We start from the raw sequence: 18,007 nt of genomic DNA on the forward strand, positions 1-18,007 counted from the left end.
TTTATTCTTTATTTATAAACAACTCAGTAACAGTAAAAGAGACAGCTGTAAGTAGTACATACATGTGATCATAACTTCCATATAACAGCATGAAGATCCAAGAAAACGTGCACCTCGAAACATGTACATAGACATCCTCAAATGTCGTCAATCATGGGCATCTATCCTACTCTGAGACTGGCACATTGTCTACAAACCTGAGCAGTTACCTTTTCAAGTGATCCTCAAATTTTAAAGTGGTACAATTCAATCAATTTGGAAGTGACAGCAGAACACTGCGACTTTTCAGAGGCAGGTTTGTCCATCAAGGACTGAAAGGATAGATCAGATCGAGAATCTGTTGGGGACAGTATGGGAGGCATGCTTGTGGCCACAGTGGTCAGTCAGCAACTATCTGTACTATAAAAATCCTGCCGTTAAATCCTCCCTGAATAGAGGAGTGGAGGTGGCCACACCCAACAGAGTTAGGGAAGACTCCAGGCTGGATGAAATAGACCAACAGAGGGAAAACTCCAGGCTGCAAATGTCTGCTGTAACACTAGGCACGCTGCAAGCAGTATGAGAGCAGTTGGTGGAGTGTGAGCTGAAAGCACCCAATACAGTGGGACTGGCTCCCATGTGTCTGGAATCAACATGTTGCACCACAAGGCAGAAGGGCAAGGTAGTTCAAGGTACAAGGCAAAGTCTCAGGTACAAGGCAAAGTCTCAGGTACAAGGCAAACCCAACTGCTTGGAAGTGGGTATATGGTCAGGCAGTCGAAGTCGCAGTAGGCGGGCAGTAGGAACAGACGAAGGGTCAGAGTTCCTGATAACTCTTGCAAGCAAGAGCAGTAAAGAGCTTCTTTAACCCTGAATGGTGGAAAAAGCATGATGACGCACAACAGAGTCCGCGCTTAACCGCTTCTGTGGCTAAACAGTCAGAAAGCTGGAAATTTGAAGGCGCTCAGTGGCCCAAATAGCAAGGTAGCTCCTGGTGCTCAGCCCCAACGGCCTACTCACAAAGAGAGTGTTCAGAGACAGGGCAATCGCTGAGTCAATGACACAGCTCAGGGCCTGGAAAGCGCTACGCAGCTAACTTTTACCCGTACTCAATGTCTGGAAAGTGCCACAAATAAAAACCACTGCTTAAAAGGTCCCATTCCAGGCTAGCCCCGCCCAGGTAGAGCACTCCAAATCAGGCTGGGGAAAGTATGTTTCAGATCGCTACCATATAGAGACCAGCTCATGCAGTAATATAGCAAGAATCTTGATCGGAAAAAAAAGCTTGCAAAAAGCTGAGCTCAAGAAAAGACGTCCACCTTTTTAAGACACTAAAAAAAAACAAAAAAACAGGCATGCTGGGAGAAGGAAGGATTATGTAGAACTGGCCTACAATTGTTTTAGCATGCCAGCATCCAATCCTCCTGTAGAAGGCAGTATAACCTGACTGTATTTGACTTCCTGCGTCTTTCAGTAGGCAAGAAAAAAATCAAAACAAAAACCAAAACACAAAATTTTACCCTAACATACATTTTAAAGCTTTACGCTATACAAACCCTTACAAGATTGAAATACATATAGGGGATCCTGAGAAGATCTTTAATAGGAAGGATGTATGGCTTTACCTGACATGCGTTTCTATTATTATGCACGGGGTTCAAAATTTTCACTCGCCTGCTCGCATTTGGCGAGTGGAACTTCAGTCACTATAAGAGGTGCCTTGGCGCGGCAGTGCGGCTTACACATCCTTTGCAGAAGACGTGTATCCAAACCTCTGTCATTGTCCTTAGTGGTGAGACAAGTTGTTTTACATGCTGGTTTGTGAGTGTGCCATGATGCCTTTCTACTGTACCACTGTTCAAAGCCCATTTCATGTGCACCTTACTGTATAACTGGTAACAAATTGTTGAGTGCGTTTGTCGTTTGTTTTGCTGGAACTTCAGTCAGGCACACGGTCACGGACCGCGTACCTGACTTAATAGAGCAGCTGCTCCTTGCTGTCCTTGCTCTGTTCCTTTCTGCCGGTAGCTATGACAGTTCTGTGCTCCGTTCGAAAAGGATTGATTAGTGCGGTCTGCAGCAGACCTTACTAATCACCACTGGATCACCAGGGATCGGATTCATGCCTCCTCCCTGCAGCAAGACAAGCAGGTGAGAGGGCACTTTGTTTTATTCTATGTGGGGTATTTTTTTTGTAACTTTATTCTGCATATAATATTTAAAAGTTTAATTTCATAAAATAATTTAAGAGGGTATGTTTAGGGGTGGAGTTAAGACCGGGGCAGGGTAGGGTTAGGTGGGACAACCCGGTGTAACTTTTAATGCCTGGCAGGTAGCTCAGGACTTGAAATTTGGAGCCCTGATTATGCAGTTCATTTGACCCGTATTTTGGATTGGTGTCGCCATTGCAATTCTAAGCTCTGGATAGAAATGGAACAGTCGTACTCTGCAGCCCCTTTATCAGGCCTTCCATGGTGCCATGTCTCTGCCCCTTTTCCCTGTGCAATCCAAAAACACCCAACAATTAAGCCTACTCTGGCAGTAGCGAAAACTGTATATTCACAGAGTACAATATCACCATAGCGTCACCTTTAACCCCTATTTTAGGTAACCCTGCTTTTCTACCTGGACTATGGGATGGTGTTTTTACATCATTGCCTAAAGCTGGCAAGTTCAGAGCCCTTCATTTTTTAGAGGACTCTGACTGCCTTTCAGAGACCACTTTACAAACTCATCCTAGTTATGCCAGCTTAAACCATTGGCGAAAGACAATTGTCCCATTTTTTCAAATCACTACCGGAAGCCTGAAGATATGATTGACCGTTGACTCGATTTGAACTTGAATGATCCCAGATGAGCCCAGTACGACATGGACTTTTGCTCATGATTGGGGAAGAAGCCGCATATGGTCAACGCTGTGCGTGCCTGTATCACAGCCTTGTGGAGGAGACCGGAGTCACCCAACATACACTATTGGCTCGATCACATTCAGGATATTTAACTTATGGAAGACATTACGAGCTCTTGTAAGATTACCTCTGATAGTTTTCGGATAACGTGGTTCCATTGGAGGGAGTTTATAAACTCACCTGAATATCTTGTATTATGAACGCACAAAGGATTTGTATTTCTCACCCTCCAGTCCTGCTGCTTCACAGTGCTACCAGACAGGAGAGCCAGAATGGTGACCCCATTCTTGTCAAATGCTGAATTTTCCATTGCAACAAAGGCAAGTGTGTTTAAATGGAAAAACAAAAACGTATAACAAGAGAAGGCGGTGTTTGACTTACTTTGTCTGCAGTTGTATGTTTGGGGTCATTGTTATGTTGCAGAATGAATTCAGAACTGATCAGATGCCTCCCCCAATATATTGTATGACTGCCTGTACTTTTCAGCATTAAGGAGACCATTATTTCTAACCACATTCCCAGCACCATGGGCAGACATTCTGCTCCAAACCTGTAGGGAACCTCCACCCTGCTTCACTGTTGCCTGCAGACACTCATCTTATACTGTTCACCAGACTTGCTGCAAACAATTTGCATTCTGTTACAGCCAAATATTTCAAATTTGGAGTCAGCAGTACAGAGCACATACTGCCACTTTTTTGCACATCACAACTAAGCGAGTCGCGTAGTTGAGTCGCTTGGCTTTGTTGCCACATCAAAAAGGTATGACTTTTTAACCTCAAGTCCTCCATGAAGACCATCTCTAACCAGACTGTAGTTAAGTATACCAGGATCCCAATGGTTTCAGCAAAGTCGGAGCCGATGGTGCCACTGCACATCTTCTGTTTGGGAAGGGAAGTTGACATGTGTCTTTCATCTGCTGCAGTTTTTTCCCCCAGAGTCAACCACTGTCTTTTCTGTTCTCAGCATTGCCACTTTCTTTGTGCTTCTACAGAAGAGCTTGGACACCACATCTGAAAATGCATTCCTTGAAATTCTGCCCTTGAGAGACCTTGTTAATGCAAGACAACCATCCTGCATCTTGTTGCTGTTCTCAATCTTGCCATTGTGGAACATATTTTACACTGACCTATACCGAGCAACTTCAAATCAACAGCACAACATAGGAACTAAAGAACTGAATAGGGAAGTGCTGGACAGCTGGAGACTCAGGCCACTGCTTCTGAGTGAGAACAATGGTCTCCCCAAGGTGCTGCCAATACAGGGTATTTAAAACCCTTGCTGTAGCACCTAGGAACTGGAAAAAAACACTCAAAAGCAGTGTATTATGTAATCTGAACACATTACAGTAATGTAGAGGGTTCAATTAGTCTTTAATGCAAACTTCCACGCACTGTTGACGTGTGGAGAAACAGTACATTTGTAAAGGTCTCCATTTGACCTGAATGGAAAGGCAGGAAAAACACCTAAAATACTGTGAAGGACTATGACATAACCCAAAGCAATGCAGCGAATGGCTGAGAAGGGGTCCTATTCTAAACAGAATTTATTTCCATGCTCCTAGATTTTGCCTGAACTGCAAATTAAGAACATACATGACAACATATGCACAGGGAAAACCCTTAGGCCCCATGCACACTGGATGCCTTGCATTATCATCCACTTTTTAACCGATGGTAACGCAGGAGCGATAAAGGAGTGGACAGTTCACACCGCTGCATTGTGTTGCCGTATGCTTTACTTTTTTTCAACACAACACTAGCTATTACAGTGAAGTATGTCCACTCAGAACATGTTACTTCACATAAACCTTGCAAGGAAAAAAAAAAGAAAGAAAGAAAAAAAAGCGAAGGAACGGAAAGGAAAATTGGAAGGTACAATCGCAGAACAACAGACCCGTCGTTGACCTGCGAGTACCTTCCAATTGTGGTGTGAATGCACCCTTAAAGAGAGGGTTTCCCCTGCGGAAGAGAGAAGTTGTTAGAGTGCATTTATATCACATCCATTTGGACTTTCCCAGGCAGATTTAAGAAAATGCAATTAACCCCACCAGTCTACCCCCTCCCCTGGGAAAGTGGAATATCCCTTTAAAGAGCAGGTTCACTTTCTCATAAATTTTGAAACAAAATGAACTTACCCACACCACCCTCCCAGCAGCTGCTACACTTACATGTCTGAAGTCCCCATCAGGTGGTGTAGTGGTCCATAAACAGGACTTTCCAGCCCCACAGTATGGAGTGCTTATTGGTCAGCACGGTCACATGACCACGCTGAACAATGAGAAGTGCTTCTTACTTCCAGGACCTGGTCCTCAACTCAGAAGCACTTCTCAGTGCTCATGTGACTGTGCTGACCAATGAGTGTTCGCCATTTGTGAGCATTATAAGCATTCCATTCTGTGGGGCTGTGAAGGTTGGCGTATGGACTGCTACACTGGCTAGCAGGGACTTCAGACATGTAAGTGTAGCGGGGGCCGGGGGAGTTGGCGGGGTGCAGTTGGCGATTTTGAACGCCATTTCCCACTATTTCTGTACCCAGTGTATTCTCTCATTAACGTGTGCTTCATTTTGTTTTTGTGAATTCATTCTGAACTATTAATACCACAGAAAACAGTCAGCCTGCATAGTAAAGATAAGCTACACGTAAATAACATAAATTGCTATCAGATGTATCAAAGCTGAAAATTGAGTTAATGAAAGCGAGGGGTACCTGACTGTTTCTGCAGCATCCACACAGACAGTTCTACATGGCTATGTGCAAAGTTGCAAGTGTCCTCTTGAAGACAACCATAGCGCATCTCATGGCGGCAGACATCCATTTGAAATCGAAGATGAAGGGGACGGATTTTGGAGTACTTTACTGTGCTTGCGTTTAACACATGCACAAGACATCTGTTCAAGAGGTTAAAAAACAAAATTATGAGTACAATAGTTTTCTCAGACTCCTTAATGAAAGCATGATCATCACTACTCCACATATAGAAATCATAATAGCTAGGTATGAATTCTGGTCATTCATTCCCATGTAGCTCTAATAATGGTTCAACCTGCTAATCTAAAATAAAGAACAGGATTTGTGTGCACAGCATAAAGCCAGTTTCTTAGAGTCCATTGAGGGGAAACAAAGTCAGTCATTTTGGGTTATACTGCTGCCTTTGGGAGGAATTGGACACTGTAAAAAAAAAAAAAAAAAAACAACTGTAGGCCAGCCCAGTATTTGCCATCCTTCTGTCAGCAGGTCTCAGGTTTGTAGCAAAACGACTCTAGACACAATGGACTTCAAGTAAAGGATCTTAAGTATGGTATACAAGGTTAGAAATTCTAACGAATGACATTGAATCCCGTACGTTTGTTCGACTTTATGATCATTAATGGGGTCAAATAAATGACCGATTTTGACCACAGGCGATGCAGATTCAGAAGGTGCCACGACCTGTAAATTTAAATAAATTTTTTTTTTTTTTTACGGTGCTGAGGATTTTATAAAGAGTGCAAAAATCCAATTTTCTTTAAATCGCCCACTGAGGGACACAAGTCATTCAACTGAGAGGGTGGGCAATGCAGGCAACAAATGCGAATATGCAAGCATAAAAAAAAAAAAAATACAACAGGACTGGGGACTGCTTGAAACTCAATGAGCTGTCTAAAGGTGCTTAAGCCAGAACATGGAATTAAATGAGGTCTGAACATCTACCTGGTAGAACTTAGAGAATGTGTGAACACAAGACCAGGCAAGTAAGCCTTGCAAATCTGGGGAACTGATGTTTGATGCAAAAAAAGCCGAAGAAGCACTCACTGATCCATTAAGGGTTCACTTTGATAAGAGCCCAATCTTTGAGACGCTAAATTTGTATGATGGTCTGTCTGATAAATCTAGGAGGTGGCAGAATGAGAAGAGACCCACCCTTATGGAAAGAATCCAGGATGAAAAAAAGGAAAATATCAGTCTTTCTGAAAACAGTGGCTGGAAGATGGCATCTCTCTGTGAGAGTCTCTGTATCTCAGAACCTGATCTTCCAACAACCATGTCATTAAAAACAGAGACCATGAAGCAGGATAGCAAAACAGGTCCTTGAGAGGGAAAATCCAGACAATCTGGAAAAGCACATAGTGTGTTTGCCTGGAGTTTTATCTTGTCAGAGAACCACATCCACCTGGGCCAATCAGGAAAAATGAGGATCACTGGAATGCCCACCGTAGAGAAGCAAACAGAAGAATTTTAGCAATTCAGTGCTCCGAGATCCAAGATGGGGTAAATGTCCCCTTTGGGTTTTAGAACTGAACAGTTTGAATAAACATCCTTTAAACCGTTCCGCCACAGGATTCTAGGGCAATGGCATTTTGATCAGGAAGACCTGAAAGAGCTAGATGGAGGAGATCTGTTAATCTGTGCAGTGAAACAGGTACACTGGAGGTGAGATATTGAGGAACCCACGCCCAAGTATCCAAGATGCAATAAGAGCAGAAAATCTCTTTAGTTGGGAGGAACAACAGGAGACTCATGCTCCTCTGGGGCAAGATCGTCCAGCAAGGACAGGAAGAGGAAACAGACAGAGTCTTAGCAGCTGGTGGATCAGAGGCCATGGGCAGATCAGATACAAAATCCACAGAGGAAGATGTGGGAGTGAGTGTGTGGCCTCTGCGGTCAGAGTCGGTAAATAACTGGGTGATTTAGGACATACAGTCTTGCATGACTTTAGCAAAAAAACATAGCTAAAAGGGCAGAGGAACCAGCCACACCAGACTGTAGGAAAGACTCTGAACACAGGATAGACTTTAGGATCAGAGGGCAACATAATTCCAGTTGCAGACAGACATCGGCCGCATCAGTGAGTGCATGGCAAGCAGCATTAGAGCAGTTAGGCTGTGAGCACCCATTAAAGAGGGACAGCAGGTGACTGAAGTCACTCTAGATGGGCATCAAGAATGGACTGAAAATCAAAGTCCCATGTGGCTCTTTGCAGGTGCAGTAGTAGGAAGATGCTTTCTCGACATTGAACCACGGGAAAGAGCATGGACCCTGTGCGCTCAACAATCCACTCAGAAGATGACATCATTGCGAAGTCCATCAGCATTCTTTTCAAAATGTTCAAAATGTGCCCAGCAACCAAGCAAATAAGGTAGCTTCCGATTCACAGCCCAATCAGCCAACTCACCGAGTGAGTCTTCAGAGACAAGTGCTGAGGCAACTACAACTGCCCTGGACCTGGAAAGCACTCCACAGCTAATATCAGAACAGGGTCTGGAAAGCACTTTATGCAGAACGCAGGGCCCAAAGGTCACTGCCACGCACCGTCCCATCCAATGGGGTTTGGATGCAGCACTTCAAAGCCAGACTGAGGGCAGATGTACTGGTTAGCTGCAATCGAAGAGACAAGCTCTAGCAGCGATGTAGAAAAGAGTTGAAAAGGAAAAAAAATGTTGGAAAAATGGAGCTAGCAAAAATAGGTTAGCCTTTTACACAACAGAGCTTAAAAAAAAAAAAAAGAAGAGTAGGAGGAAGGACATCCATCGTCCTAGGACATGAGCAATAAAATCCCCTATAGGTATCAGTATAGCCCAAAAGCAAATTAAATTATGTGTCCCTCACATTCAGTAGATGATCTATGTGAAAGAAAATCTTAAATTTTTTTAAATAATCATATTTACATTTACACAAAAGATCTCAAACTCAAAAGTATAAAAAAAACGAGACCAAAAAAAACAACTATCCATGTCTACATTGTGCAATACTTACTTGTGGTCGTTAAACCCGTGTTGTTTTGTGGGGTTTGTGCAGAACTCTGGGTTCTCTGGATTTCTCTTGCTGATAATCTGAGGTTTGCCATCAAAACAAGCCTGTGAAGGATATTTTCTTTTTAATATAAGCTTGTGTTAGGGCTTCTCACAGAATAATCCATACAAATCCATACTGCTATAAAAAAAATCTGGCATGTCATTAATAGTTCTGGCCCAGAAGGTTCCCAACCTTTGCAATTTTTCTTATCCTCTGGTATACAGCAGTGACTCTTGTGGTTCTAGTAGCAAGCATAAGGAGATGTACCTGCACTCTATGATGCTTGGGTAGCTCACAGCTCATAGTCCGTATACGCCTAACATATTTGTGCCTCTATTGCCCTATGGTGAAACTTGACAACCCACCAAATACAGAAATCTGTAATCTATAGCCGGTTTTGAATATCCACACTCTACTGTGCTTCACAGCAAACTATGCATTTGTAGACAGCATTTAGAATCGATACCATAATTTACTCACCCTGTGTGGCATGTTTTGGGGTTCCATTACCCTTCTGTTTGGACGTGCCATGTCAGCATGCTCACACTGCTGTTTGTTGGAATGCCTGAAGACTAACCACCTCAACTACGGCTGCCTAGGCTCTTGCGTCGTTATGCCCACACAGTTCGGCTGTTATTCTTTTTAAAGACTTTCACCTGTGCTGTGGCAAATGTTGATGGCTGAGCTTTCAGGCAGACATTGCACAAATTAAACTTAGGTTTAGGACCTGCCGGATGCTTGACTGGTTGGCTAAGTCAAAGGTTAGCTACAGGTGGATTTGCAGCAATCCTTGCTTGACAGACAGTGGTTCACGAGTTCTGCTTCTAACCTTTCACTCTTCCACATAAACCCTGAGAGGGTGTACCAGGAAAGTCTTTGTGGTCTTAGAGGCAGGGAAGAGTTCTTGAAATCCATTGGGCTTATTTAAGCAAGGCTGTTGGGGGAACACAAGTCATGTGGGAACACACAGTATCTGCATTGGTGAGCTGTGGTGCCATTCATTGTGAATTGCACGCCAATGCAACTAGGAAATATATGTGCACTACAACAAACTGCAGCACACAGCACCTGATTTTTTTGTGTGCGCGCGTTTCAACCCTTTCAAAATGATGGAACACCTATGCAGCACACTGCAATGCACATCACTGCAATGTGAATGCACGGTAGCAAACTGCATTGTGGTGTGAGCAAGCCTTTAGTCTACTCCTTCTTAGGGAGGCAGGACAAATGGGGACAATCATTGTTAAGATGCCTTTTGTGGAAGCAGAACAGGCATTTTAGAACTACTGCACTTTCCTGCACTGTGCATCCAGGAAAATACAGTACTGGCAATTGAGTCTTTAGCCTTTAATGTAGAGCCACAACCAAAGTATAGTAAAGAACCTATTGCAGGATTTTATTTCTATGTGACATCACCTCAGTTTTTGTCCTTGTGACTGGGGCAAAAAAGTGAAGTGAAATGTTCCCAGTGGCAAGAGGGAAAATTAAAAAACACTTTTTGGATAGAATTACAATTTAACATAGCTAGATATGTAAGAACTTGCATATCACAAGGTTTACAATGAGACAAAACCTCCCCTCACTTGCATTCCAGTACCTGGCATAAAAAAGTGAAGATGCCATTCTGTTCATGGAGCAGTCGTGCCACATTTCCTGGCTTCACCAAACCAGAGGGCTGAAAAAGCTGGTCTCTGTGAAAAGTCCCCTTCCTTTCCTCATTCCACACATCTATCTCCTCCTGGTAATATGCAAATGTACAATTATCTCCATATTTACAGTCCTGTCGGTTTTGGATATCTGCAGTAAAATAATAGCCTGATTACTCACAATCATTCCCACAAACAAGACTGAATGACACTGAACACACACTTAACCCACACAGCCTATGCACAGGAACAAAAAACGGCAATACATTTTCCTGAATTTGTAAAAATACCTTTTTTTGCAATATGGAAATAATATAAGAACAGCTCTCACCTTTAGCATTTGTTTTTGTAACATTTAAAGGATATGTGCACTTCCTTTTTCACCCCCATTTAGCATGATGCACTCCCACAATGTAAGAAGGACTGCAACTATACAGAATGACCATATGGTCTTAGTACAGATGTCCGCAAATTTGTTTGTACCCTTAGAGCTCATTGAAACAACACTTCATTCGTCCTGAAAACTGATTACATTTAAAGCAATTGTCTCATGTATACCTGCATGTCTTTGGTATGTCCTAAAGTAAAGCAAAGAAAGTATAAAATGAGATAAATTATTGCTCACTCTACAAAGATACTCTAAAATGGCCTTGACCGATTTATTGGTACCCCTAGAAAAGTTGAAAAAAATAATTGGATCATAGTTAATTTTAAACTAAAGCTGGCTATACACCTATGGGCGGAAAAAAAAAAAAAAAAAAAACAGATTCTTTAGTGTGGATGGACAAATCTTCCATTGACATGGCGCCCGAACAGTGTTGGCAGCGGATTGGTTAAAAAAATAAATTAAAAAAATTAAACTTTGCAACATGGAGGTGGCTCACCTACGGGGATTCTTTGCGCTGTCTGGCAGCAAAAGCGCAGGCATATTCCAAGATGACAATGCCAGGATTCATTGGGCTCAAATTGTCCAAGAGTGGTTCAGGGAGCATGAGACATGTTCACATATGGAATATGCCCATGCCATCAGGGAAGAAAAAAAATCTATGCATCGATGAAAAAAACAGGTCATTCAGTATATTCAAGTAGGCAGCTGACCTCATTTTTTGGGGAGATAATGTTGCTAAACCTAGAACTGACCAACTGAAGCAACCCTAGATCATAACACTGCCCCCAATGCAGGTGGTGACTTTTTTTGGCCAGGCAGTGTAGATCTCCAAGCCTAAAGAGGAGCTGGGCTTACGTCATCAGTAAGGACGTGAGTGCATCAACCACAGAGACAAAGCTGCCAGGAAAAGAGCCGCATTGGATTTCAATGAAAGAATGTATAAAAACTGTTTTGTTTTTTTTTAAAGGTTGTTATATGAACAGTATTAAAACCTAGGCAAGAAGTATTTGCCTAGGGTTTAGTTGTACTTTAAAGTAGCCTAAATCAAGCCCAACATGCATGATACAGTTTGAGGTGACCCTGCCCTTTTCTGCCAGAAACTGAAGTATATATGATTTAAAGTGGAACTAAACTAAAAAAATAAAAAAGGAATTGTGAGCAGACAGTAGCTTTACTGCAAAAGAGACATGCTATGTCACTTCTACAACAAAACAAAACAAAACCAAAAAAACTAAAAAAAACTTACCTGCCTTCTTCAAATCTGCATGTGCAGCTCAGAGTACATTCTTGACACACTTTGGTGCCAAGAATGAATGAACTCCAATGCAAATGGGCTGGAGTTATACCTTTCTGACCAATCCAAATGGCTGAATATTCCCAAACTCGAATTAAAAGCGAATTAAAAAGTTTTCCACATTCCCGTTTTAATATCTGTTCATTTCAAAACAATATTTTCTGTTCTACTACACCACGTTTCATTTAACTTTTTTCTTACAGTAGTCATACATTTACCTACAATATTAGAGTTATTGTTGCAACATAATTATTGCTGTTCCCAAACCAACGAGAACATTGTCTTCCTAACCTTTGCACAGCATGTAGGGGCCAGAAAAATCTTTTGTGGGTTTTGGACGAATTTTGAGCCATGCCTTCTTTTCTGAGTTTTTCATCCGTGCTAGTAAAATATCTTTCTTGCACTTGTGGTCTAATTTTTCCTTGTGTGTGAATTCCAGAGCTTTGGTCCCTGAAAAGAAAAATAAAACGCATAAAAATATGCAGCAAGAGCACATACAATACATTAATCAGACCTAGCAAAAACTGATACTGTTAACATTGATAATACTTCACTGACTTTCCTGAAAAACAGTTTGAAGTATATGTCCAGACAAAATTATTTTTCCCCCCAAGTTTTGGATAGAGTCGGGTAGAAACCCTGTGAGAGTTTTACTGCTACCCAGGACTCTGTCAGAGATTTTTCCTCATTTCCTGTCTTACCGACAACATAGCACACAGAAAGTGAGGGAAACTCTTCAACAGCAACACAGAAAACTTATTATTTCTTCTATCTGACCATGTTGCAGATTTTCTCTCACCTTCGGTCTTGTGAAACCATGTCAGCATGACAGAAGTGAAGGTAAATCTACCCAAAAGAAACCCTGGATAGCAGTAAAAACCCTAAAGGATTTCTAATCCTTCCGCACTCTATCCAAAACAAGAAAATTCATGTTTAAAATAGGGAGGTGCACTGAAATGGAAATGTTAAAACCAAAAATGTAAACATTTTTATTTTTTAATATTTATTTATTAGTTTATTTTTTATTTAAAAATTCTAACTTTACTTTTAGGGGCTTCGGGGAAATATTAGATATCTAAAACAAACACCTGATATTTCCCTTTTAAAATAGAAAAAGAGATGGAAGACACAAGAGTCCTCCATCTATTTTTCTGCAGCCCCAGTTATCAATGAACAGGAATCCTCTGAGTGTTCCTGTTCAATGATAACATCGTTTATTGAGACATAGTGTGCTTACGATAAACTACAATTATGAATGAAAAGGAGGTGATGCAGATCACTTCCCATTCATTTCATAATTGAGGATATAGTACACATACCATGTCCTCAACCATGAACAAACACTCAGCGATCACTGAGTATTTGTACCTTGCTCTCCTCTCCGACACACTGTCACAGGAGGCTGAACGAGCAGTGCAGGGAGGAAAGCTCAGCCTCCTGTGACAGCGCGGCCTGTCTCCGCCCACACACCGCTTTGCCGGACTGTGATAGGAGGCTGAGCGGTGTGGGAGACGCCGGCCGCTTTCAGCAGTCTCCTCCCTCAGCACTCAGCCTATCACAGTTTCTCTCCTCCCCGCTGGGACACAGAACAGCGCCCAGCGGGGAGTAAAGAAAGCAGGGATGCGCCGATGTATCGGCAGGAAAAATCGCACTTTCAGCATTATGCCAAAAGTGCCATTTTTGGCCGATATGTTTCGGCGGCCGATATATCGGTGCATCCCTAGTTTAAAATAGACCCTGTCAGCAGTTTAAAAAAAACAGCTAAAATCACCGAAAAATCATGCATTTTAAGTGCTTCCTCGCAGCGTTTTTCTTTGCACAAATGGTTTTTAATTCACTTGCAATATGCTTTACTAGAAATATTGACTTCGCCGAGAGGGGTCAATTCCCTAGCACAGCGCCCTTCTTCCTTTAACATTATAGATCTTTTCTCTTCTGAGAGTGTCTAATTACTGTCTGTGTTTGCCCAGCTTTGCCCCAACTTCCCTTATCTACCTACCTAGCTTCATATGTACCTGCCAGGGAAGAAGTGAAGGGGAACACTACTGAGGATGACTTGAGCGACAGTCTGCTAACATCACATCCAAGATGGTGGCTCCCAGCAGCAGTCTCAGTGCTTTTGGATGTCTACACAATGGAAGCTTTTAAACGTAAATAACATGCTTAAAACATGTTAAATACTAGGGATGCACAGATACTTTTCGAGTACCAGTGCAGATACTTGGCATTTTCACGAGAACTACCAGGGTGGCAGTGGTTGCAGCTGGGACCTGGCTCAGGCACCCCACCACTGTCCTGAAATCATTAGTCGATATTGTTTTAGAAATACTGTCACATGACAACAAAAATGTATCAGTACTCGTACTTGTAAGTACTCGTCAAGTACCAGTACTCGCAAAACTGGTATCTGTGCATCCCTTTATTTATATTTATAAAAACAAAATCGTACAATAAAACAGAGATGTACAAATCCCAGGAGCTCCGTGTGCTCCTTACAAATGACAGCTCCCTCCTAATTTTTGCATTTTTCTCTAGTCTAGTCTTGGAGCTCAAAAGTATCGGTTCATGTACTCGTACTTGTACCGAGTACTGTACTTGGTATCTGTGCAACTCTATTAAATACACATATAATCTTACAGAAAATTTGTTGTTAAAATGAACTGTCTAGCGACAAGGTCTCTTTAAGGCTTGACATACACTTTAAATTTTCACTATGCAAAAAAAAGGGTCTGAAAAAGTAGGAGGAGTTCTCATTGCAAACTTAAACTTGGAGTTATCCACTCACACTTTTAGGGAAGAATGGAGATCATGGTTTCTAGGGGCAAAAGTCTTTGTTTTTTTTTCCAGACAAATGAATGCATAGTGTTACAACTTAGGTAATGCATGTGCAAGGTTGTAAATTTTTACCTGTCTTCGCATAACACTGTTGACAACCTTGCTTAAATTCATAAGTCAGCATTAGTGGGCTAAGAGGCAAGGCTGGGGGAGAAACGACAGGATGGTTATGTAAAGGATCCATCTTGGGTATAAAAGCAAGATTTACAGTGTTTCCTCCATTCTGTGTAAAAAAAAACAAAAAAAATCAGAAGTCATGGTAAAAAACGAACATGTTTCTGTTTACACATAAAATAAACTTGAAAGTCATCTATTAAATGGAATTTTAATGGGAACCAATACAGAGCAAGTTGTGACCCAATCTCTCCATGGGATTAAAACTGTTTCAGTCACTACAATGCAGTCTTAAAGAGAACATGTGAGGTTATAAACTTGGGAGCTGTCATTGCAGACTTGTTATAGCTGATCATCAGACAGACAAACCATTAAAAACACAGAAACAAATATAAAAAGGAAAATTTTTTTTTTTAGCTTCCAAAAGGATTAGTATTTGTCAGTTCAGATCTGATATTTACACAGCTCAGTCACATAACTCAGCCCTGTCTGGCATGGCAGGAGACCTGATTTTTTTTCCTCTGTTGCAGTTAATTCAGGACTCCTTCCCATCCTCAGCTCAAGGTGAAGAAGCACACTGATGAGCTCTGATTTCTCAGTCCTGTTGGCATGTGCACAGTCAGCACAATAAAAAATTATGGTCTCCTGCTTCTCTCACTTTCAGTTTAAGGCTGGGTTCACCCCTGAGCGATTTTATGCTCGTTATTTGTCCTTAATTTTCTCTATTTCAAAAAAAATTTTTTTTTTTAGTTTGACTTTTAAACTTCCCGCCGGCTCCGCCCCCCTGCGACGCGGCCGCTCGCAAGAGACAGGACCCGGAATTCGGCAGCGGCGGAAGACACAGTGGTGAACGCGGACAAGATAAGACTTGTACGCTGTATTCCCGAGTGTGGCTCGGGGTTACCGCTTTGTTAACCCCGATCCACACTCGGGAATACCAATGCAGATGCGCGGCAAAACGCCCCAAAGAAGCTTCCTACGCGCTGTAAAACGCCCAGGTGGGAACCATGCCCATAGGTAATCACTGGTTTTCACATGTTGAGCGTTTTACAGCGTGTAGGAACGCGCTGTAAAACGCCCAGGTGTGAACCAGGCCTAAGTGTTGCTTTAGGCTGGGTTCACACCTGGGCGTTTTTCAGCGCTGATTGAAGTCAAAACGTGCTGAAAAACGCACTACGCCCAAACAAGTACAGGAGCTTCTTTGGGGCGTATTTCCACGCGTATCCATTAGGATACAGCCAGATAGCTCTCGTAAACGCGCGTTTCGTGGACCGCAAATCGCTGTTAAAAACGTGCGGCCCAAAACGCTATTTCAAACGCCCAGGTGGGAACTCAGCCTTACAGGGCTTACAAGGGACTGATGCAGAGTCAAACTCCGGTACTTGCACTGCTTGCATTTAAAAAATATATTCAATGATGTATTAATAAAATACAGGGCTGAATTCAAACTCCCCCCTGTGAGCTGGGGTGGGAGGGGCGCGGTGGTGCATTCAAGTCAATGGCACTGCAGCTATGCCCGCCCGTTCACAGTTGATCGCCCGCACCAGAGTATGTGGCACATCAATGCCTGCATTTCGGTCCCGTGCGATCACAAAAAAAGCGCATGCAGCATTTTTTGCAATTGCACTGGACCAGGATGCAGGCATTGTTTTGCAACATTCTCTGGTGCCCCTTCGTGCCCCAGAATGCAGGGGGGAGTTTAGTATGCAACACAGTGTGTGTGTTCATGCCATGTCCGGAGCAGATCTGCAAACGCAGTGCAATGCATTTTTGCTGCGATTTGTGTGTTTTCTTAAAATGGCCTTTCTGGTGCAGTCCAGTGCATTTGCATGAGTTTTTGATACGAGAACAAACTGTTCTGGTCTGGACCTGATCCGGACATGGTGTTAACAAGCCCTAAAGGCCAAAATCTCGGATCCTAATACTGACTTGACTACCTAGTGAGCCAATGACTTACAACAGTGGTTCTCAACCTGTGTAACCTCAGGACTCACATTTGCCCTTGTTCATTAAGTCACGACCCAAGTCGCACTGCAATGGAACACACGGTGCAGGCCTGCAAACTGTGGGTGGGAGGTGCGTTTGGGGTACCGTTCAAATGAATAGCAAACCAACACACCTCCCATACCAGAATGTACGGTAGGTGCGCTTGCGTCATACAGTTTAACGCACTGTACTAGTGTGAACGGGCCCTCAAAAACACTGACATGCATACACAAATCTCACACACACTCTTCAAAATGTTTTTAATTTTTTAAACTTTTTTTGTAAAGTCCACCCAGTCTCCTTATCTCGCTAGAACTGGAGTGGATCCTCAGCCTGGGGTCCAGTTTGGGCTGCTGTGATGGAGCTCCATCCATATGTGCATTGCTTGTACAGTTCCCTTGCATTCCCTGTAGAGATGCCAGGAGCCAGAATGCGACCTCACTCTGGTCCAGGCACCTCTACAGGACACGTGAGGGAACCGTAATCTAGGGGGAGCCTGAGGGGGCCCTCACCTAGAAAAGTGGAAGGCATGCGGCGACCCACTGTATGCGGGGTTGCGACCCACTTTTGGGTCACAACCCACCAGTTGAGAACCAAGGACTTAGAAGCATGCAGCCAATTGGGCTGCTTCACAAAAGATTTGCTTCACTCTGTGTGAATATTCATAGCAAACCAATTCTTTAAAAGCAAATTTTGGTTTACTTATTTCATCTGCAAATACCTGGGAATATGAGAACTGTATTTGTTTTTTACATTATTGAATAACTGAAGAGAATATTTACACAATTTTTTAAAGAAGAGTCTCAATTATTAGACTTAACTTTAGTAAACCATCGTACTTGTTTCAGGTCATTGATCCACTAGTAAGAATACTGCTGCTTAGATCAGAATGACAAGAAGTCTGCACTTTTAACAGGTCAGCAATGGCAGCTTTGAGGCTTCTAAATTCAACCCAAAATCTATTTCTCAGTATTTGTGGCATCATGCCTCACCATTTACAGTTTTCCTAACCAAATCATGGTTTGTAAATCTGTCGTAAAGTTTCTCTCCTGGAGATCCTGTACCCAGTAACAGGACTTCT

The 18,007-nt window shown here is 42.6% G+C and overlaps 1 protein-coding gene across 1 annotated transcript in view; it reads right to left on the reverse strand.

The window, feature by feature from the left end:
• The window catches only part of ZC3H7B (zinc finger CCCH-type containing 7B), an 82,309-nt gene that overhangs the window by 30,888 nt on the left and 33,414 nt on the right, over positions 1 to 18,007 (reverse strand). The window contains exons 13-17 of the mRNA XM_018565763.1: positions 14,899 to 15,049; positions 12,283 to 12,441; positions 10,261 to 10,460; positions 8,625 to 8,725; positions 5,598 to 5,779 (exon numbers count right to left, since the gene is read on the reverse strand). Coding sequence (XP_018421265.1) covers positions 5,598 to 5,779; positions 8,625 to 8,725; positions 10,261 to 10,460; positions 12,283 to 12,441; positions 14,899 to 15,049 — 793 coding nt within the window. The remainder of the gene's footprint in view (positions 1 to 5,597; positions 5,780 to 8,624; positions 8,726 to 10,260; positions 10,461 to 12,282; positions 12,442 to 14,898; positions 15,050 to 18,007) is intronic.

The sequence above is a fragment of the Nanorana parkeri genome, unplaced genomic scaffold (assembly GCF_000935625.1).
Source record: "Nanorana parkeri isolate BGI_ZX_2015 unplaced genomic scaffold, ASM93562v1 scaffold885, whole genome shotgun sequence".
NCBI classification, from domain to species: Eukaryota; Metazoa; Chordata; class Amphibia; order Anura; family Dicroglossidae; genus Nanorana; species Nanorana parkeri.